This window comes from Talaromyces proteolyticus (genome assembly GCF_021365285.1).
Source record: "Talaromyces proteolyticus strain PMI_201 chromosome Unknown BGW36scaffold_18, whole genome shotgun sequence".
Classification (NCBI taxonomy): domain Eukaryota; kingdom Fungi; phylum Ascomycota; class Eurotiomycetes; order Eurotiales; family Trichocomaceae; genus Talaromyces; species Talaromyces proteolyticus.
Genome location: NW_025764294.1, coordinates 36913 through 58708, shown reverse-complemented (window position 1 = coordinate 58708; position 21796 = coordinate 36913). Strand labels below are relative to the sequence as shown.

The 21796-nt window shown below is 46.3% G+C and overlaps 8 protein-coding genes across 8 annotated transcripts; 2 read left to right on the top strand and 6 right to left on the bottom strand.

Moving 5' to 3' along the window:
• Positions 1-149: 149 nt before the first annotated feature.
• On the top strand, positions 150-1166 carry BGW36DRAFT_309813 (RmlC-like cupin domain-containing protein; the record flags this gene model as incomplete). Its single annotated transcript, XM_046212440.1, has 1 exon — positions 150-1166. The coding sequence occupies one exon, from the start codon at positions 150-152 to the stop codon at positions 1164-1166; it is 1017 nt and encodes a 338-aa protein (XP_046065146.1).
• A 471-nt stretch (positions 1167-1637) lies between these two features.
• Positions 1638-3949, bottom strand: BGW36DRAFT_434199 (primary-amine oxidase; the record flags this gene model as incomplete). Its single annotated transcript, XM_046221384.1, has 6 exons — positions 1638-1797; positions 1870-1993; positions 2058-2596; positions 2662-2725; positions 2785-3667; positions 3728-3949. 6 exons carry the CDS (start codon positions 3947-3949, stop codon positions 1638-1640), a joined length of 1992 nt encoding a protein of 663 aa, XP_046065145.1.
• A 2734-nt stretch (positions 3950-6683) lies between these two features.
• On the bottom strand, positions 6684-7974 carry BGW36DRAFT_466928 (glycerol dehydrogenase Gcy1; the record flags this gene model as incomplete). Its single annotated transcript, XM_046222365.1, has 4 exons — positions 7733-7974; positions 7553-7681; positions 7254-7502; positions 6684-7206 (listed from the first exon to the last, which is right to left on the bottom strand). The coding sequence occupies exons 1-4, from the start codon at positions 7768-7770 to the stop codon at positions 6684-6686; spliced, it is 939 nt and encodes a 312-aa protein (XP_046065144.1). The 5' UTR covers positions 7771-7974.
• Positions 7975-8793: 819 nt separating this feature from the next.
• On the bottom strand, positions 8794-10640 carry BGW36DRAFT_412845 (uncharacterized protein; the record flags this gene model as incomplete). The annotated part of the gene is made up of 5 exons (XM_046219224.1): positions 8794-9005; positions 9061-9300; positions 9357-9481; positions 9563-10106; positions 10165-10640. 5 exons carry the CDS (start codon positions 10638-10640, stop codon positions 8846-8848), a joined length of 1545 nt encoding a protein of 514 aa, XP_046065143.1. The 3' UTR covers positions 8794-8845.
• A 499-nt stretch (positions 10641-11139) lies between these two features.
• On the bottom strand, positions 11140-12574 carry BGW36DRAFT_309808 (FAD dependent oxidoreductase; the record flags this gene model as incomplete). Its single annotated transcript, XM_046212439.1, has 2 exons — positions 11140-11411; positions 11461-12574. 2 exons carry the CDS (start codon positions 12572-12574, stop codon positions 11140-11142), a joined length of 1386 nt encoding a protein of 461 aa, XP_046065142.1.
• A 2975-nt stretch (positions 12575-15549) lies between these two features.
• Positions 15550-17076, bottom strand: BGW36DRAFT_309838 (uncharacterized protein; the record flags this gene model as incomplete). The annotated part of the gene is made up of 2 exons (XM_046212442.1): positions 15550-16450; positions 16505-17076. The coding sequence occupies 2 exons, from the start codon at positions 17074-17076 to the stop codon at positions 15550-15552; spliced, it is 1473 nt and encodes a 490-aa protein (XP_046065141.1).
• A 204-nt stretch (positions 17077-17280) lies between these two features.
• BGW36DRAFT_392431 (uncharacterized protein) lies at positions 17281-17709 on the bottom strand. The gene is made up of 3 exons (XM_046217694.1): positions 17480-17709; positions 17361-17427; positions 17281-17302 (listed from the first exon to the last, which is right to left on the bottom strand). Exons 1-2 carry the CDS (start codon positions 17645-17647, stop codon positions 17365-17367), a joined length of 231 nt encoding a protein of 76 aa, XP_046065140.1. The 5' UTR covers positions 17648-17709; the 3' UTR covers positions 17281-17302; positions 17361-17364.
• A 210-nt stretch (positions 17710-17919) lies between these two features.
• BGW36DRAFT_421247 (major facilitator superfamily domain-containing protein) lies at positions 17920-20028 on the top strand. Its single transcript, XM_046219544.1, has 4 exons — positions 17920-18415; positions 18480-18586; positions 18640-19223; positions 19316-20028. Exons 1-4 carry the CDS (start codon positions 18265-18267, stop codon positions 19743-19745), a joined length of 1272 nt encoding a protein of 423 aa, XP_046065139.1. The 5' UTR covers positions 17920-18264; the 3' UTR covers positions 19746-20028.
• Positions 20029-21796: the final 1768 nt, after the last annotated feature.

The window sequence follows — 21796 nt, the reverse complement described above, 5'->3', positions numbered from 1 at the left end:
TGGCTCATCGCTGGGCAATACCACTACGCGCCCGTCCTCATACAATATTACTACACCTTTTGGAACCTCTGGTCCCCTTGAGATCCTACCAGAACGCCGAGTATATTTCTCGATCGCGTCAAGCCTTGATTGGCTCCCATCTCATCATGATGCAGCCGATGATTCTCCCGGCAAATCAGCCCGCAAATCGATTCTATCGCGGTGGTGCGCAAATTACCGCTTTTCGCTCCGAGTCGACACAACCGTGTGGCGAATACGACCCCGAGGACTGGGTGGCATCGACGACCTGCTGCTACGGACAGGATACGCTTGGTTTGACCAAGCTGGACAACGGCAGGATACTGGTGGATGAAATCCAGAGCCATGCCGAACAGTGGCTCGGGCCCGACCACGTCGAGGCGTTTGGCAGCAGCACCAGGATACTCGTCAAACTGCTCGACGCCGGCCAGCGGCTACCGGTCCATGCGCATCCGCACCGGGACTGGGCCAAACGCCACCTTGGCACCGCCTACGGCAAAGCGGAGTTGTGGTACGTGCTGGAACCAGGTGTGATGCGCGTGGGTTTGCGAGAATCGATCACGCAAGAGCGACTCCGGGCTCTGGTCGATGCGCAGGATGTCGAGACATTGGTGGCGCTGATGCACGAGGTGCCTCTGAAGCGCCATCAGGCCGTGTACATCCCTCCGGGTGTGCTTCATGCCATTGGAGAGGGCATGCTGATCGCCGAGGTTCAGGAGCCGTCCGACCTGTCGGTATTCTGTGAGTGGCGCGACTATGCCATCGACGGCTCGAAGGACGGTCACCTCGGGCTGGGGTTTGATGTGGCCTTGACCGCAGTCGAGACCTCGGGGAGAACTAATGAGGACATCGCGGCTCTGATCACAGATCCTGATACCGAGGGTCCTCTTGCTAGTCACCACACCGGGGAGTATTTCACGGTTGAGCGGCATAACGTGGTGGGTTCGGCTTCGCCCGAGTCGTTTGCACCGGGATTCGCCATCATCATCGTCTTCGAAGGCGACAACCTGCAGATGACGACCACCGCCGGGGGAAGTGCAGCTCTAGCCCTACGCAAGGGCAACACCATTGTTGTTCCATACGGTGCGGGTAGCTTCCAATTGAAGGGTAGTGGGAGCGTCATCATTGCAAGGCCGCCGCGCCCATAGTGCTAGTAGTACTAGTTCGTAAGAAACTGTGATGGATGTAATTCAGAGCTAGGACAGAATCAACATCCGGTGGGACTGATTTGGAGATACCACTAACAGTATAGTGAGGATACGCACATTTTTGTCCAAGTTCGAGATGGGAGATCCATGGCCCTTCTAAAGGGACAAGGGTTATCTAATATTGCTGTATCCGCGTCGAATGCTATCACCAGTATTAATCAGCCGTCAATAACTCCATCGTGGCCATAATACTAGAAGACGGGTCCGAGTAATGCGAGTTCCTGGCGGTTTAAGCCACTTTTTATGTTACTTACTATACTACTAGTATAAGCATCAAATTCAGATTGGTGGAAAACGATTCTTATATACTCCTCAAATTCGTCTATCTCAAAAGAATACGGTCGTACGCCGTATGTAGACATGTTGGCCACACTCTACCCATCCTGTAGACTGTATTTGGTACCAATGCTCTCACAGCTTCGAGTCCGTCCCATTGCAGCAGATTGAAGTTTCACTTGGTGGTACCATCTTGGATTGATTGACTTCTTGCCGTGAAGGTGGCACGTCGATCGAGGGATTCTTCGTGAAGAAGTTGACTGGCTTGAACCCAACTTTCATAATCTCCACCGGCCTGGGAGCCGCGTCAGCGACCATTGCCAGGAATAGTAGTCAGTGACCACGGCGATAGTCAGATAGTACTTACATGACGGGAAAATCCTCGATTCTAGGCACATGGTTCATGCCGAATTGAACCCACACAACGATGTCGTTGTCAACAACGTTGTCGTGGCGGGCAGCCCAGGTCTTAATGCCACCACCGCCTCGGCCTAGAGAAAGGTTAGAGATTTGCACTGTATCTCCAAGAACCAAAACAGAGAGTGCGTTGCTTACTTTGGTTTGTGTACTTGCCGCCACTGAAGAGTTCATCATGGCCGTACTTTGTCAAATAGATGCTATGGTCGGCAAATTCCGCTCGCTTGAAATGGAAGCTGTCTTTATGGGCCATAATTCCTTGCATAGGCGGCACTTGGATCTTGTAGGAGATGGGCAGGTGGTTGACCGCGTTGCGAATCTGGTCATTCTGTATCATGAAAACCCGATTCTTAGAAGCGTCCAGGTCCAGACCGCCCGGCTTGTCCACAACGGTCGTCTTCGAGATGTAACCGTTGCCGTGCGGGTTGAAATCATCCATGGGCAGGGTGTAGCACTCGGAGTAAGCCAAGCGGTTGCCAGTTTCATAGCTACCGATGGCTGGATCAATTCGGAGAGAGAGCAAATGCTGGTGGTGCTGAGCCAGAACGCCATCATGGACCACAGTGCCCCAAGGAGCCGAATCGCCTGAGTCGATGGCAGCAGTGGACAAGATGCCGGTAGCGCGGACTTCGTAGTGCATTTCGCCAGCTTGGTTGAAGATATAGGCAAGTATATATCTAAGTAGTATCGAAGTGTTAGTATGCTGCCGCACAGCGTGTGCAAAGCAAAGGACGCTACCCACTCATAATTCGACACAGTCAGAATCTGCTGAATCACAAGTTCACGATTGCGGACTACACAAGAACCTATATCACAGCCTCTTAGCATGGGCAGCCGTGCTGATGAGAATTTCAAAAACACTCACGCTCGGTCCTGTAGTTTGTGTGCTTCCAACCGATGCCATTATCCTGTTCGTGGATGCAGATGGCATTTTTCTTCACCAACGGCTCTCCGGATGGACTGGTCACCAAGCCGTCGAGATAAGTGATGGATCCAAGACAGTCACAGCCAAGTGCCAGATTATTGGCAACAAGACCAGCTCCAATGTCTCCCAGATCGAACGCCTGCTTTCGATGATAAGGAGATCTCGGATCGGCATAAGGCACCGTCATCTCACTCAAACTGACACGGTAGAACACGGGTCGACCGTCGTAGCAAACGTCTCGCAGATGGACACCTTCGCGATAGTTGAAGCAAACCCTCATATGCCATTTTTGCCATTGCAGCACATTCTCCGAGTCAATCGAATATGATGTCCCCTCTGGTTGCAAGACCCGAAGGGGCTTCAGGTCCTTGCGTATGTTCAAAGCTTCAGGCACATATTCGTTGGGTTTCGTGTATTCCCAAGGCTTTGTCTCGTGGGCCGTGTGGGTATTACCTGTCGGGATGTAGTCAATTCGAGTAACCCTCATACGCGCGGTGTCCACGACTGGAGAGAAAGCGAGTGGTCGAGCGTAGTGGTTGCTGTCAAGGTTGCTTTTCTCTCCGACGAACATGTACACCTGATATTGCCGGTCGTGGTCCACCACGCCATCGGATCCAAAGATCCATGCTTCAGCAATGACGCAGAGGTGATCTGGAAGCTTCAACTTGGCAATCTCGGCGATGACTGTTGGATCTTTAAGGGTCAACTCCTCGACAGCCTCAACCTCATGGAAATCAACATTTCCGTGGAACTTCGGGCTCATTCTTTCCGTCCGCTCAATCGCGTTGTCAGTGAGGTTGACATGAGTGGTAATAAAGCGGTCCTGTAAGTAGTTGTGTCAGTTTCACACAACCTAAGTTTGCGCACATGAGTTTTGACGTACGGTGTCTTTAAAGTAATATGCCGCAAATACGACACGAGGGACCGCAGGTAGAGGCGTGCCATTCTTCTCTGCTCTGAAATAGTCGAGAACCAAGTCCTTTTGCGGCTCTTCGAGGGTGATAGCTTTGAAAACAAGTTCATGGTCTCTATGCAACTGCCTGATCAGGCTTGCCGCTTGCTTGATCTCACTTGCAGTGAGATCTCGTAACGGATGGAACGCCATGGTGCTTTGAAATTGTCGAAGCGAGGTGGGCAGTGATAAGTGGATGTATTTTCGCAATTGGTGAGGGGACATTCGACTTATATAGAGATTCTGCTTGGCTCTCCCTTCTGGTTGGGAAACCCTAGCAATGTCTTACAAGATCTACTGGCCCAGTTGTCAAGCTGAGACAGATCGAATGCTCGAGGACATAAGCTGGCGTAGCTTTGACTCCTTTAGGGTTAGCTTAAAAATTTGGGCGTGCAGGGTTCACCAAGAACACTAGTGCCGGGATTCCTCCATATTAGGTAGGTCTGGAAGCCGAGATCTGTGCAGCCCCGCTACCCTGGCCCTTAACCTAGAAACAAAGATGGTAGTATATTAAGCAGGCACTATTAGTTCCTGTTAGTACGCATGATTCCTGTAGTAGTAGTAGTAAATTTATTACGTCCGGAGGCACTAAGCCTAAAGGGCTCCAATACGCTATTTGTCCTACATTACATACACTGTGGTCATGGTCTCGTTTTCGAGAGGAAAAGCTGTATCAGCTGCAAAAAACTGCTCTAGTCCGTACTTTATGTCTTGAACATTTCTTTTTCTTGTCACTTTTTCCTAACTCCAATGCATAATGTTGGTGATATAACCGCCATTTATTTATTGGCGGTTATCCCAACATCCATATTTACTATAGGGTTACCATTCAAACTTCGTCTAGATATAATTGAGACACTGGGCATCTCGCAGTTTTAATTCGGATTGGCTTTGGCGGTTCATTCCACCGCGCTGAGTTATTAAAAATCATTAGGGTTAGTTTTTTGATGTTAGTAGTGTCCAGAAGCATTATACCCAATTTAGGTGTTAATCAATCCCGTAAAAGGTAGTATTAGAGCCCAGGTGTTTCTTCCCTAAGTCTATTCGGTTCGACGCACTGTTCCCTTTAATACCTGCTCCTTCTGCGAAAATAATTCATAGCTATGGGTGAAAAACGAAAATGGACTGACGTGTCAGCATCTCCCAACAAAAGGCGGCTTGTCAATCCAGTCCAGCCCCGTGCAACCATGGGTGAAGCGCTTGAGTGTCGCCTGAGTCGAGCTATGGAGACTTTACAAGAATATATCTCCGCTGCACAACATCTGGACTGTCATCGAGCTTGTTGACGCCGATATTAAGGTTGAGAATATCCTGAATATTACTTAAGCCCCCGACTTTTCTTTTAGTGAAACGCAATTCGTTTGCTGCATCTGCCACACCCGTTACACTAGATCAAATGATTTAAACAAGCACATAATAACTCACCATAAAGCATTGTAATCTCTGGTGGAATCGACGCACTGCCGCCACTGCAACAAGAACTTCGAAAAGGCCAGGCAACTCGTGGCCCATGAACAATATGATCATGGTGCAAAGTATAGGTCAAGGTTAGAGCCTACCTGGCCAGGTTTTGTACAAACAAATTCTGAAACAGGTTTGCTTAAAACATACAGAATTTCGTAACTTATGTCTAACTTTTCCTCTGTTGGCAGAAAAGGCTCGTTACCGTTAGTTCCTTTGTCTTCAACGACACGAGCGCGTCTTGCCACATACACCGACTGACGCAACCGACTCCCGCCCGCCAGACGCTTTGAAGCTTCACTGACTACAGATCCTTTGCAGATTCCCTCAGTCGATTTTTACGACCGTCTAAACCCTCTATTCGCTGGAGAAAGCCTACTTTGGGGGGATGGCCCAGGATTGGACGACGACGCAGGGTTTTATAGCAATTTGGGTGACTTGCTGCATGATGACATACAGAATGGCTTGAATAACTTTCGTAAAGACGCATACCGTTTTCTTGGTGGCAACCTTTCCTCAGACAGCGGCTTTTAACTGTTGGGATCTGTAATTTATAGTGTAAGAGCTTGTGACATAGGCTTGTTAACAAAATTATATATGTATCAATGCTTGATTTATTGAACCTCTTCTTCTATTTCTTACATTAGGAATTGTCCTCTATATTGAAGAATCCAAACCCCTCGCTTGAATACGTGTTTCTTGCTGATTGGTAAGCTAGTTTGGCGAATTGGGCTTCTCAGCGGATTTCACTAATGATATCTAACATCAGGCTTCCAACACTAGGAAAGGATATGTCAGATAATCCGGATAATCCAACAAGGCAGAGAGACCAACTGTGTTCATTTCGAAGGTCAACCAGCCATCTCATGACATCAGCAAATAAGAAGCCATCCTCTTATCAGAGCTTCGTATAGCTTGCGATGTTTACCTCGCATGTTATCTCTACAAACTAGCTCATCAAAAGGTCTATAAAAACCCGGCTTTGGAACCTCACGTAGAATGACAGATACAGAACTCAATACATACAATCTTGCTGGTCACTTCTTCTTTTACCATTCTTGTAAGCAATTATTCAGGATTGGACTGGAGTTAACCCACTAATCCGACTGGATATGTTGAACAGAGACAACAGAGCTAGGCTATATTGGCTATGTTCGAGCAAACAGAGAATGGCTCTGATCTCTATATTGATGATAGAGTATATAAGGACACTCGTTTACCATGTATTTAGTTTTACTCTATCGTCTTGAATTAACTGTTTAACCTTGAGTATACTATTACTTATAGATCGATTAGGACTTCAGTCATCCTGAATATCTCTCGGGCATCCTGCCCTTTCGTTATCAGAATACCATTTGAACCGCCGTTCAGTGACGAGTTTACTCCAATCTAGACGCTTGACAAGCATAGGTTTACGACAACAAATCTAATGACTTGGAACATTGTCCGGCGCATCCCCTTCCTCGTTGAAAAAGACCTTGACTGGCAGCCATGATTGACCACAGACCTTGTATCGATTGGGGATGCTCGAGAGAGCCTTGATTTGCTTAGTAGTAAGAGACCAGTTGTCGAGCTCGAAGTTGGCCTTGATCCTGCTAGAAGTGACTGACTTAGGAATCACGCTAGTGCCTCGAGCAAGTGCCCATTGCAGCAAGACCTGTTGAGGAGTTCTGCCCACCTCTTCCGCAATCTTGAGCAAGGTCTTGTCTTTAGCGAGCGGAGAGTCTGTCGAACCCAGACAACAGTAACCTGTGCAGTGGATATTTTTGGACTTCATGTACTCGATGGTTTTGTGTGAGGGCATGTTAGGGTGTAGCTCGATTTGGTTGACAGCAGGGACGACTTTAGTCCTGGGATCGTTAAGCAGCTTTTCCATGTTGGAAATGACGAAGTTAGACACGCCGATATTCCTAACTTTGCCGGACTCGAGGAGTTTCTGCATCTCAGCCCTGGTGGCTGTTAGTAGTCACCTTTAGTTAGTGGTAATCTTACTTACCAAGTATCGGTGAAATCCCAGTCATCGTAGTGTTTCCTGGAGTCCTCGGGGTTAGTCGAGCTAGGCCAGTGCACCAGGAAGAGATCGACATAGTCGAGCTGAAGATTCTTCAGCGAAGCGGCGAGGCCTTCCTCGACGCGCTTGTGCCACGGGTTATCAAGTTTGGTTGTGACCCAGATTTCCTCACGAGGCACTCCAGATGCCTTGATGCCATCGCCAACTTCAGTCTCGTTACCATACTCATATGCACTGGTTCATGTCAGTCCGCTGTCGATGGTGATTGATCTTAATGCACATACGTGTCAATGTGCCTGTAGCCGGACTGCAGAGCAACCTTGACAGCTTCGCGAGTTTGGTTGTAGTTGGTTTGCCAGGTTCCAAGACCAACGCCAGGCATCTTCGCACCAGTGTTCAGGGTGAAGACGGTCCTAAAGAGCCATTAGTTCTGCATGCTACTCCCTGATTAGGTGTGAACTCACTTGGTGCCTTCACCTTCACGCTTGATGGGGACAGACATAGTGACAGTCTATAGCCTCTTTCCTGGACAATGCTACAAGATCCAGAGAATGGAGATGCTTTGCTTGTGGAGGGAGCGAACAGGGCAGGAGGACTTGAGGATTGGAAAAGAGAAGTTGAAGGTAGACATGTGGGCACCGGGAATACTTGTAAAAAAGAAAACTCGGAACTAGTAGAGAGAAAGAGTGAGGTATGGATATGACAATCATATCATGACGAAGGGTCGCAAGGGCCACTACCTAGATCTGTCTAGCCAATTGTACTGCGTTTCGGTTATGCCCCCGCGGATATCGGCCTTAAAAAGAAACTGCAGTGTGCCTTAAAGTTTGGGACCTGCCTTGCACTAGTTTTAGTTCTCTTCTGTCGCTATCCCGGTGGGCTGTGCTCAGTCTTGTCTTAGTGGTAACCGTACCTGGTAGAGGGGCCTAGAAAGGGCTTAGAGAAATCTCTACTTACTCCGGAGTGGATAAGACTTCTATCATTTCTAGCGGGGAGATGCGCGGATATTACCCTTAAAAGGAAACTATACTCGTTTTTTAAAGTTTAAGACCCGCTTTATAACGTAATCGGGACACCGAGTGGATCAGGACACCGAGCGGATCAGCCCCGCCCCCCCCCAGAGCGCGTCAAAATACTTAAAATATTTCTATACACAAATCTTCAACGTGTCACCATACCACCAAATCATACAGAAAATCGCCAAAAATTGGCCAATCAATAGGGCAAGATACTGCTTACAATAGCCAATTTAAAAAAATAGAAGAATTAAAACTATTCATAAAACTGTGCAAATCTATAATATTTTATATACTACTCTTCACCATCAACTTACTGGCATCGAATATCAAGCTGAGAGACACACTAATAGCCATAAAATAACATAATATAAGAAGGATTCCCTTCTTAAATGAATTCTTAATCTTGATAAACATATATTCCCCCCCAGCCATCTCTCGTACAAGATATAGCTGATCTTCTACTTTTCAACATAGAAATAAGCGCGTTAGTAAGAAATAGGTTTATTGATTTATTAACCAGCATCTAGAAGTAACATTACGATTTTCACAGAGATATAACTATAAGCGAGCCAAATGCAAGAATATTAAAAATAATCCGAAAGCATTTCGGTACACGTTGGCAATGTGATCGAGACAATCGATCCTTTCCATAGCGAGCTCCTCAGACGGACTCAAAGATACGGGTTTTTTCACCTGATCGGACTGGAGTCTGTGGTATCTGTAGCAAATTAATCAGTGTTAAGGACATCATGTAATGCAGAAACGTCGTGTACAATTTGATCACACTTTTCATCATGATGTCTAGGTTGGTCGGCTTCGTGGGATCTACCGTAATCGTTGCAGCTGCCACATGTAGCAGTGAAATGAAGCTGGCAGATACACCCATGTACGGGTCGATCTTAATATTGAGTGATTCCATATCAGGTTCAAATTCTTGCTCAGTGTCAATTGTCGTAGGGGAAGACAGCTTCTCCAACCTCGTGAGACCTGCAATGTGCGTGTGATATGCAATGCTTTGAAAGCAAACGTTAGTGGCCTTCTGATTTGAAGTTAATGACTTCTCACTCACAAGCTTTGTACGTATGCCACGGTCTCTGGTGCCAATTTAGCTATATTGTCTTGGAAAAACCTAATATCAAACATTTTCTGGATACCTTGCAAGTGGAATCGCCCATTTGAGCCACCAGAGATGATCTAGTATTTGCAAAGGTAGACTGCAGTCAATAATAGGATCTCGAAATCTGCCCGTTCACTCTGGGGTCCCAAGTTTGCTACCAGATGGTGGAGGGCAGAAGCTGCTTTATTGTAATAGGTCAAAGACTGTGTTTGGAACTCGGAGTCGCGTTTTCCCACAAAGACATGCAATGCTGAAGCGGCATAGAGTGCGTTCATCAATGTCTGCGAAGTGACTGCGCGAGGTAAAAGAACGCTTCTGAGAGGATTTGAAGGACTGTCGACGTTGAAGAGGACTGTGGACATATTGAAAATGTAATGATGTAGCAGATAATGTTCCATTGAAGATGCTTGCGGCTGCTCCCATGTGAGTGGTACGCCCTGTGATGGTGAGAAACCAATGCAACTCATCGACGGCGTACTTTTCGGAGCCGTGCCCACAATACCTATGTTGTTATCCTCCTCCTCGTTATCCAAGAGGCCGTGATCCTCATGTGTATCACGACCTGCAGGGACTTCAGGAGAGGCCGCGTCCAGGGAGCAGTTAAAGTACGAAAATATGTCAATGTCATAGCGCGGGAGCTTTGAGACTCTAAACAACTCAGACTGCTTGCATTCTAATCCGAGTCTATGACCGTTTCCGCATCTACAAGTTTAAGTTCTTTATTGCTGTTCTGAATTTCACTTTCAAGCTGTCAGCTTACCGCGGCTTCTGCTCGTCACATTTCCTGTGACGATATTTACAAGTTGCACAACCAGAGCGACGCAAGGGACTAAGTCGAGGGCGACGAGGCATTGAGGCTGAATGGATGAATTGCAGAAAGCCAACGTTTGTTTCACAGTTTGCAGACTGGTTTGCAGTGGCTTTGTCTGACACTTCGTGGTGGCACTTTTCCCCTCGCTGGTTTCGTAGATGTCCCCAATCAATCCAATTTCTTGTTTCACGACAGTTGTCAGTGCTCTCGTATACTGATGAAAAGGTGCGTGTGCTAGTATCAAGATGCGGATACTGGCAACTGTATGCGAGAATGCTGTCTGAGGCGTGACCGTTTAAGTCTGAAAAAGTCATCGATGACGTTGCTGGATCGATGACGCTGCTGGACACGTCTTGGGCAGGTCTTCGTTGCTGGACGTTCGAGTTTCCCGTCAAACACTTGGGAATCACGTGCCGACGCGGCATGGCATCGGGGCTGCTTGCACCTATGAGCAAATTAATTCTTTGAACTGAATTCGATAATCCCTCAGAATCTATTGTTTAACAGTCGTGTCAAACCATCGGCCTTCAACTTCATCTGAGATGCTTAAGTGCACGAGTCTTGGTTATTCGGACTACTCATAATTGCTGTTGTCGAAATTCTAGCTCTGCGACACATCGAATTGCAGCATTAAAGATCTCTGATTCTAGGAATAATAGAATGACAGGCAATTTAAATACAAAGCAATTAGGAACCAAAACAACTAGCATACTTGGTGGTTAGGATCGTCACATTTCTTGACAGCTCTGATTATACGTGAGATCCAGCGTTGACATACTTACTGCTTGATCGTGGCCAGCAGCACCAGTGAACAGCCTGCCAATGGACAGAGGGCCCAGTCCAAAAATAATTTTTGTAGGTACTACCGGTTCTCACAGTGACAGATTTTGAAATGGAACCCCTCCCCCGCTGAGCCATCAGCTACTACAGCTTTTCCCTAGGTCTCTCCCAAACAACTTTTAAGGTGTCTTCCATATGGTTGACGGTCGAGTCTAGTCTGGCCTGCGTTTCCTTGCACACCGCAGGCAAGCCAGTCTGCTCGAACGAGACACCCTCAACCACCATTCTGGCCACACCTTTGCTAGCACTGAATATATGGGGCATCCCATGTCCAGAAAACCCGGCGCAGATATACTGACCAGGGGCGCCTGACACTTCGCCGATGTGTGGCACAAGATCCGAACTGTAGCCCATGACTGCACGCCGTTAGTAGTCGCCCAGCATGGCTTCATTCAAGAAACATACTGCCAGTCCAGATTCGCTCCAGTTTTGCGCCCGAATCCTCCCAGCCGTGGAAGTATCTCTGCATGTAGCTGTCAAAATACTTGGCACTGTCCTTAACCTGTTCGTTGTCGTTCTTGTTATGCCACCAAGAATCGCGATCATGCCAAAAGGCCGCTCTCGCGCCTCCCACAATGATGCTGCCATCGGTCCGCGGGACCAAATAATCGAACTGCAGTGCGTCGAAGTGGAGTGAATACGTGGAGGGGAGGTGGGGCATCTTGCTGCCCTTGGGCGAGCTGATGCGGCTGCACACACCGCGCACGGGAATGATCTTGTTCTTGTACTGGGGAAGGACAGACGAAGTGTACGCATTCGTACACACCACCAATTTTTTTGCCTTAATCGCGCCGCGAGGCGTGCTCACCGTCCAGTTGCCCAGCTCGTCTCTGCTCTTGGATATTTCAAGCACGGGCGTATGTGCGTGGACCTGCAGACCCTGCTGTATCAGTCCCTCCAGCATCTGGTGCACCATTTTCCGCGGCCACATGTGGCCAGCCGTGAACGTAAAGCAGCACTGCGCACCCTTGACGCCCGAGATCCGCTCTGCATCCTTTTTAGGTGTGTATGCGATGTCCTTGGTATCTACCAGTCCCTCCTTCACCAGTTGATGGTATTCTCTCGCCTTCTGTTCGGCAACAACTGGGTCCATAATGACGTCGCATGCTCTAGTGAGGTGAAAATCGCAGTCCAGACCTTCCTTCTCGACCAGCTGTTTGACTAGGTAAACCTGCTCTGTTTCGTACTTCTGCAAGGCCGCTACCTGCTTCATGCCGTACACGGAGGCCATCTTGGTCGCGCCCATGTATGTGTCCGGCTTGATGTGTCCTCCATTCCGGGCGGTCGCTCCGCTCGTAAGCTTCCTAGCCTCGAGCATGACGGTCCTAAAGCTAGATTGTGGGCCAGTACTGTTGAACATATGGTACGCCGTGGCCACTCCAGCAAAGCCGGAACCGATAATCAGGACATCGCACTCAGCAGGCAATAATTCTGAGCTTCGAAAGTCATCCAGTCGGTTTGGAAGTGCCGTCCAGAACGATTCGACTGGGTCGGCTACTGGAAGCTCTGACGGGGACATCTTTGCTGAGGTTACCTACTGATGAGCCGCCGCTGTGTCGGGGAGAGAAGGAAAATGAAGCAGTAACAGCTGCTAGTAGCAGGCCGTTGGTGCGTATGGACACTTTGGTTATTATGGCCGTCGCTGCAGGAGAGGAAAGAAACACGACTTGTCAGCGGAGTAGATACGTAGTCATCAGCAGGAGTTTAGACATAAGGTACCATTGCTCCTGACCTTCCCGGATGGCTCCCGTATCGGGCAAGTCTCGGCATTCTGAAATTCGCGTGGTGGTAGCGAGCAAACTTTATATCTTAAGCAACACCAGTACTAGCTATATTAAGATTCTTGTAACTATTATTAGTAGACGTCTAGGCATACTACTATTTAATAACCTTAATAATTATACACTATTGTATGACTTCTCACTCAGATGGTGGTAGTGGGGAAATTTTATGCTCTGAGCACCGGCGTGCATAGAAAAGTTAGCTCCGACGAGCGAGATTCTGCGAATATAAGTGGCTAGTTGTGGCTGACGTAAGAGGCTAGGAAGCAGTGAAGTGATGGGGTGAGGCTTAGATTTCTGCAATGTGAAGTGGATTTCTGAATACAGATATGCTTCAGCGAGTTTTGCGTAGATCCTTACGGACAAGGCAGATATTGCGAAGATCAGTTCGAGGTAGATATGCTAGGATGGAGTCGCACACTTCTACAGGACAGCGGAAGAACGGCGACATTTGATGAACCTAGAGGGGTTAGTTAGGAATAAAACGAGGGAGTTGGTGCCCCAAATTGAGAGCGTTACGTACATCTCTCATGGCGAGCAGGCGGATTTGTATGGTTTGTGCAAGATGGAAGAAAGGATTGATCACTTCTCGTCGTGGCTAAAAGAAAAAAGAAATACATAACCGCAGGGTACCAAACCGGTTAAACAGTGTCTCAGGCAGCCAACAGAGAGGGATGTGCTGACCTGGAAATCGCGCCCCGCTGATACTGGGTTATTACTGTGTATGGTATCAATAGTGTTGTGGTGGACTAAGCCACCACTTCGGCTATAATTCAAATTGACGGTGATTTTTGGGGGGTTTAGGTCGCATGAGCCTTTTTCTTGGCTCATGCGCCCTGTCTGACCGTTTTTTTTGGACAACAGACCCACAATGATTTAAAATAATGCAGTAACCGAATGAGGCAATCACTGCTCAACATCACAATACTGTTACGAAACACAAATTTTTGTCAGATTTGACAAAATTTTCAAGCCCTGAGGTCAAATGTACTTTTATTAATAAATTTCGCAAGAGGCTATACTATTTATATTAATAAAATGGTTTATATAATTTAATTATTTTTAAACCTAGCTAGAATGCAATCGGGAGGGATTCAGTGCGAGATATTGTAATCCTGTCGCAAAAGTAGCTTGAACCAGGCATGCGCAAGAAGTCTCAAGACCGCTCACAAAATTAGAGACATGTTTGCGTACCGAGACATTGTCTTTCCAGATCCTACGACACGTTCCAGGTCAGAGACGGGATGGTGGGCGGCGGAGGGCCAGGGACTCTGTCCCGGTGACAGCGAAACCCGCGCCGCCGAGCTGGCCAGTCGCTAAAATGGTCAGGGCAGGGCGATGTAGCGAACGTGAATAGGGGCGTCCGCATGAAATCAGCGACACAATCAGCGACTAGTGACGATATTTGCGAATATCCACAGCAAGTACCGAGCAAGTGCAACCCCGTATTTCAATACTCATTCAATGATTGGCCAAATGGCGCCATTGTCCAGGGACCCGGGGCCTTGAACCTCACTAAAACCCATACGACCGTAAATTCACTTTCCCCACCAACACACCTTCACACACGAGACGAATCCACAACGAGCTAGTTAGTTATGGATTCTGAAAGTGTGTTATCCTTCTTCGATCCTGAATCCATTTTGTCGGACGCTTCGACGTCTAGGTCTCGCAATACACGAGGCAAAGCCGCCATTGCAACCTAGAAGCATGCTCGTATGGCAGAGAAGGGGAGAAAGAGTTTAAGGGACGGAATCGCCTTCTCTATTGCCGTCATTGTCCCCAGAAGAACCCGTATAGCACTTCAGTTACCACCAACTTTCGCAAAGATCTTGAGCGTAAGAACGACATTCAGGTAGTGGAAGATTTGACTCCGCTTCAATCGTCCATCTTTGAGGGGTTTGAGCAACTCTACCAGCAAGCACAGGACTTGGGCCGTACAACGGAGATTGAGTCGGCAGCTAGAAAGACCAAGCGGACTGCCAGACCATGCCAAATGATGTGCGGAAATTGTCCAAAAGAATCAACACGGCACTACCGGGAAAGCACACGCGTAGTATTTACGGCGCGCTGACGGCGGCGCAAGCGAGAGTGCTAGTTCAACCACGAACGGGAACGATACGACTGCACGGTTACCTGTTCAAGAGCGCCCTCTGACGAATTCCCTTGCGGAGAGGCCGTATAACAGTAAACCATTCTCTCTTCCAATACCCAAGATGTATCTCGCAACGTGTAGAGATGCAGCAAGAGACTGGCGCGAGAACAGGCAGTCCGCCCTTCCACCTGGGACGGACGGCACGTATGACTGTGGACGATTGGACACCCGACATGGCACCATCAAATACGCCATAGTGACAGGACGACCTGACGAAGGACACCAAACGACCTGACCCACCCACAATCACACACACAACCCCCTCTCCTACTAACCCATCCACCTCGTGCCATGATAGCAGATTCGCGCCAGCAGCTGATGATAGGAAGGCGGACACCAGGAGAAGGCGCCTTCACGGGCAACTTGCAACCGCTTACCCCACGAGAACACGGCAACAAGAAGTCATGTACAAGGAGAAAGTGAAATAGAAAATTATGTAAGGGCTGGACGAATAGCGAAAGATGCGCGGCAGAAGGGAGCATGCAGTTAAGCGGTAGTTGCCCATGACCTAACAGGCGTAATACAGCCATTTTATAGGGGGGTGTGAGCCTCAGGACCCTACCAGTCGAGAAAGTCGTCCCATGGAATGTCTGACGGACTGGGCAGTTCTCTGATTAATTCCTCCCAGAGTGTTGCTACATCTTGGATTGGTGTTCTGTCTGGGTGAGCCACCGGCCAATCATGCGCTTGATTCGGCCTCTCCAAGATCTCCACCAAGCGGTCGATAGCAGCAGAAATGCCATGGCCAGCTCGACTTAGCGATCCTTGTTTCTCCTTTAGCATGCTGCAGATGGGGAGCAGGGTCGCCTTGCGCTTCTGCGCGAGTTCTGTGTCCTTTTCCCCCAAGACGGCTATCGACAACAGCAGCAGCGCACTGAATGAGTGCTGGTCCATGCTGTGAGAATGGACGTGCAGGCAGAGATCACCAGGCTCGACCATGCGTCGGATCTCTATCATTCTCTCAGCGCACTGGATTGCCAAGGAATGAGAAACAGAAAAGAATCCTTTCTCGTCGAAGCCTCGTAGCAGAAACAGTCGGTGTAAACGACCGATACGTGAGTATATGCCGTACAGCAACACGGGTTTCTGGCGGAGAAGATAAGGGCGTCGGCTTGCCAGAACTGCCGCCTGGGTTGTCCTTTTCTCATCGGGGCAAAAGAACCAGGGAAGGCGGTCCAGAAAGTTAGTGTAGCAGCTGCTCATCCTCAAGACCTGATCGTAGGGAAGGCTCGCCTCGTCGCTTGGGAGGCTGTCCATAACGTCGCGACAGAGCTCTGCAAACTTCAACCGCTGAAGAAAATATGACATTTGCGTCAGCTGATCAGCTGGGAGGCCTTCTGTATAAAGCCCGTCCGGCCGGATGTCTTCGTCGTCAAGGTTGGCAGGATACCGAACACACATGTGTTTAGTATGGAAGCTATAAATGCCTTCCTGCGGACCGGGCACGCTGGCAATTAACCTATTTAAGAGTTAGCATTGGCTGACAAGTGCAGACGAAACCGAGTTTACAAACCAATCTGTTGCTGCAAGATGCCACCAGAGTCGTCGCTTCAACTCAGCTTGGATAAAGTCAGTTGCCGTATCTGCATCCAATCGGTGAAGCTTCATCCGTATAGCTTTCGTATGTGCCAGGCTCCGTAGAGTATGGAATGTCGTTGACTGGCCTTCGGAATCCCACGTCAAATACATCATGATGGATATAGACTGCAATGATGTCAGAGTTAAGGAGGCAACCGCGTCGTGGCTCATGATCGACTCCAGTGCTATCCTCTTCCATACAGGCTGCAACTCATGAGCATCCTTGAGCTCGCGATGCACTTGATGTGAGTGTTCGTGGCACACATAGAAAGAGCTGGAGGCGAAGATGCTGTAGAATAAGACCAAGGTCTCAGTGGATACAGGTAATGATGCTGACAGTTGGGCATACGTAGTTTCCATGAGTGCTTGCGTGGAAGGAATGTGTATCTCCCTATGCAAGCTGTCGGCTGTCTGCACATAATGTTTGAACAATAGTTGAGCAAGCTGTACATGGGGGAGATGAGTGATCAAGCTGCTGGGTCCCGTATGATTCGCGAACGTTGGCATAGCGCAATTTGGCGCGAGCGAGATCAATGGCTTCGCTGCGGGTTCAGCTTGCGGGGTTGCTGCGAATTCTTCCAAATTTCTCCAAGTATGTGATATTTCTTCTTGCCGGCCGACCATGGGAGCTCGTTTTGCAGGGCGATGTTGCGCTATGTCCAGGGCGGATCCGGGCTGGCAAGAACCCAAGCTCTCCAGTTTGTGGACTCGACTTTGTAATTCCTGGACATGCCTTTTGAACATTAGCGAAATATGTCATGCCTGTGATATTATCTTCTCCGTAAGCCTACCGCCTTAACGATAAGAACCTGTCGCCATAATCCTCCCTCTCCGGTTCAGTGATCCGGTTTGCATCTTCTGTGTGGCTTTTAGCATCGACCAGAATTCACACCCTGTCGCATTAACGAACTTTCTTCGCACTGGACGTACCAGAAACATATCGGCATGCTAGCTGTCTAGTCGTACAGTTCGAACAGGGCCGTTTCTTGTCACAACGAATCTTTTTGGAGCGGCAGAATTCGCAAGAAGCCGGCTGTTGCCAGGCGCTCCGTCTGCTTTCTGATAGCGAACGCTTCATCTCGTCTTTGAGTTGGCCGAAACTTGGACAGCGAGGCAAGGTGCTGCGTCGACTAGCCGAAGTGCATGAGGAAAGAGAGATTAACATTCGGGAGAATGTTAATCTCATTCGGACCCCCGAGCAGCCCGCTAAAAGGGGCCTGAGTTAGTTGTCGGAGATCCACTGCCATTGGCCAAGTCGGACCTCCGCGGAGCCCCCACCCCGCGCCCCCCAGCCGACGAGCTAGGTGGATCACTGGCGAGCAATTTTACCAGGGTCATAGAAAGACTGGTCTACCATCGTGAAAATATCTTGTATCGGCCCTTATATTGGCATACAGTACCTCGAAATTTTGCAGTGACTTGACTCATGCAAAACTGCTGAAGCAAGGATGTGATCTGTATCGATGCCTTGGATCTCAGGGGTCCGGTTGTGTGGTTAGCATAAGTAGCCCTATGGGCCCCAACTGCACGCGGTCGTAAGAGCTGTGTATGTAACATGGGATACAGTACACACATTGCACCAAATACGTTCACAATCTCCCTTTGGACTCTCCTGGCTGGTATAATTTGCGTCCATTACTTTGTCATATTTTTCTTCGATCAAAGTAATTTCCACACACGCTTGATAGAACTGCCATGGACCCTAACCCTGCAGAGCCAAGGGTTGAGGAACCCAAACAAGAGTCACCCAAGCCTGATGCCAAATTCCCAGATGGGGGATTGAAGGCTTGGTTGGTTGTCTCGGGGGCCTTTTTTGGACTTTTTGTCAGCTTTGGCTGGACTAACTGTGCGAAGATTTCTCCCATGTTGCTGTTTAGAAACAAGACTCCGATCGCTAACATGTAAGGTAGGCGTCGGCGTTTTTCAGGCATACTACGTGGCAAACCAGTTGCAGAACTTGTCACCTAGTACTGTTTCATGGATTCCGGCATTGTCAATGTTTATAATGTTTATCTCTGTAGGTCCTGGTTTTAAGCCTTTTGTGTTACGCGTGCTCAAGCTATGACTCAGGCACCGTTCGTGGGGCGAGCATTTGACAATTTTGGCCCGCGCTACCTTCTGCTTGTGGGGACACTGCTACACGTTTTTGGCTTGATGATGGCCTCGATATCGTCTCAGTACTACCAGTTCATCTTGTCCCAGGCGATTTGCAGCCCCCTGGGTGCGAGCATGGTTCTGTATCCGTCCTTCAGCTGCGTCACCACCTGGTTCCGACAAAAGCGGGCCCTGGCCCTAGGAATCACAGCTAGCGGCTCGAGTCTCGGTGGCACTGTCTTGCCTATTTTGGTCAATCACTTAATACCACGTATTGGGTTTGGGTGGACGATGCGTGTCTGCGCTTTCCTCTTATGCGGCCTGCTTCTCTTGACAAATCTAACCGTTCGATCACGAGTCCCACCTCAACCAAAGGAGACCGGCATCATGGCCTATCTTCGCCCCTTTACGTCGTTCTCCTTTGTGCTAACCTCCTTGGCGGGCTTTTTCTACTCCATGGGAATGTTCATCCCCATTACATTCATGGTAACTTACGGTGAATATGTCGGCCTGTCAGATGATATGGCTGAGTACCTGGTTTCAATCTTCAATGCGGCGAGGTAAGTAAGATCTGGGCACCCCATCTTTACCGACGCAGAAGGCGTCGATTTACTCTTTCCCATGTCTAGCGGCATGATATTGACTGCAACAGTGGGATTGGGCGTATTCTACCGGGATACATTGCAGACAAAGTTGGCAGCTTCAACGTGTCAATGGTAGCCGCAGCCCTTTCGACCATCTTTGTGCTGGCATTGTGGCTGCCATGGCATAGTCATGGGTCAGCCATTGCTTTTGCCGCCTTATTTGGATTCAGTTCTGGCACATACACTGCCATCAGCCCAGCCTTGGTAGCGAATATTTCGGACCTCAAGGAGATAGGCACCCGTTCCGGAACAATGTACGCATTCATGTCTGTGGCTGCTCTCACTGGCAGCCCAATTGGGGGTGCCTTAATATCAGGAGCAGACGGGAGCTATTGGAAGCTGCAAGTTTTTACTGGCTGCATGCTTGGTGCTGGAACTGCGTTCTATCTCGCTGCCAGACTGTACTTGACCAAAGGTAGGCTGTGGGAGAAAGTCTGATAGCTCGTACACAATGGCTACCACCATGAGCGTCTCGGCTCTAAGGAGGGTTATTGCTGCAACTGCGACATTGCTGTTTTCGTCATGATTAGAGCTGAAAAAGAAAAGGGAGCATATAGATGCTGAAATCAGATAAAGTGTGAAACCAGAGTGATATAAATGCAATGCATAGGGGGAGAGATTGATCGAGATTAGGAAGTTCATGTCAAGATAAGGCGAAGGGCGGCCAGGCTGGCGCAGAAAATAGTTCTAACTGAATGTATTACTAAACGATAGACTTGACGAAGCTGTTTCAGGTACTCTGTATCCTCTTCCATTTTGTTCGGTCGCTACTTGGTTATAGTAGTAATTTCTAAAGTCAATCTAGTCTTATCTAAGTTATAAATATCTTTATATATAATGTTATACTTTGAATATATTAGTGATTATTAAAATATTTATTTATAAGTTTTAGATCTTTATATTTAGCTTAGAAATATGTTGATTAATGTGTAAATTACATTTCAAGATCAGTTTAATATTTTAAAAAGCTATTAATTTAGTTTATATTAATAGTAACTGATATAGTAATATTTCTTTATTTTAAAAGTAGAATATTAACTATAATCTAAAGTATTTAAAATTAGATAGAATTTATACATAAAGTGATTTTTTTTAAATAAATAATAATTTTTATTAATTTTAAGTCATAATTAATCTCTCAGTATTTCTGTCAAGATCAAAGGGCTTTCGCCATAGTGAAACCATTCAGGCTATAGATAGATATTATTTGTATACCTTTGGCTATATATTAGAGCCCTAGATCCCTCTCATATACCGTAGAACAATCTTCCACACATAACCAGAATGCATACATGCCTTAGATTATAACGATTTCTATTAATTTGCTTATTGTTACGGTCGGCATAAACAGGAATTTATGGTATCATTGAACGAGAATTCTAAGTGTGAAGAAAGAATTATATATAGCTGTGCGTGTTATAAATAGATGATTAATATAAGACATATACCATATAACATATATCTTACTAATCTTAACTCTAATCATCTTAATCATCTAAAATAATTAAGATATTAATCTAGTTATTATACTATCCTTTTTTAAAAAAAAATAACTATTCTTAATTATATAATCTTAATATTTTATATATACTAAATCATTATCTAAATAATTCTTTAGATATTTATTATTTATAACTATCATCAATTATATTTATAAATATTTTAAAGATTTTAATTTATCTAAATATATATTATAAAATTATTATATTAAATCTAATATATTCTTAAAATTTAATATGAAATATTATATAGAATCTTTATCCTTATAACTTTACCATCAAATATAATACTATAAATATTAATAAATTAATTATAAATTAATAACTATTTCTATTTTATATTTAGTTTTATTATTTATTTTAATTACTAAAAATAGATCTAAATACTATTCTAATAAAGAATTTATTAATAATTCAATATATAACTTATTTAATAAAAAAATTGAATATACTTTGATATTTAGAAGAAGATTTATTTTATAGATATTATTATATTGAATAATAATTAAATAAAAATCTATTATTTAATATTCTAATTTCTTATTTAAATAATTTATATTCTAATTTTTTATAATAATTAATATCTTATCTTTTATATTAAAATTTATCTTTTAATAATATTTATTAATTTACTTCTATAGAAATTTATGTGTGTGGGATTTCGGGCTGATTAGGCTGAAACTTTCTGTGGAGAGTATAGGCTGTCATTTGGTTCGGTTCTGGTCCTGAGTTTCTGAACCAAACCCAAAAGTGGGTCGGTTCGATTTGGTCCCTAATATTGAAACCAGAACTGAAAATTGAACGGTTCTAGCTTTCTAAACTGAAATTAAATTATGCTAAAGAAGAATTATTAATTATAATTAGATTGATTCAAGTCTAGTCTGATTTTTATTCAGATAATCAAACTATATTAAAGAATTTTTAATTATAGTTAGATTTTATTTTTAAAAATATATTAAAATCTCTCTAAATTTTAGTGAATTAGATAGA

Bases quoted from the DNA above. Each gene is read 5' to 3' on its own strand.
- BGW36DRAFT_421247 (XM_046219544.1), top strand. From the start codon at position 18,265: ATGGACCCTAACCCTGCAGAGCCAAGGGTTGAGGAACCCAAACAAGAG. The intron at 18,416-18,479 runs GTGCGAAGATTT...CATGTAAGGTAG, and splicing joins CAGCTTTGGCTGGACTAACT to GCGTCGGCGTTTTTCAGGCA. The intron at 18,587-18,639 runs GTAGGTCCTGGT...GCTATGACTCAG, and splicing joins TGTTTATAATGTTTATCTCT to GCACCGTTCGTGGGGCGAGC.
- BGW36DRAFT_392431 (XM_046217694.1), bottom strand. From the start codon at position 17,647: ATGAAGCGTTCGCTATCAGAAAGCAGACGGAGCGCCTGGCAACAGCCG. The intron at 17,428-17,479 runs GTTCGTTAATGC...AAAGCCACACAG, and splicing joins GTACGTCCAGTGCGAAGAAA to AAGATGCAAACCGGATCACT.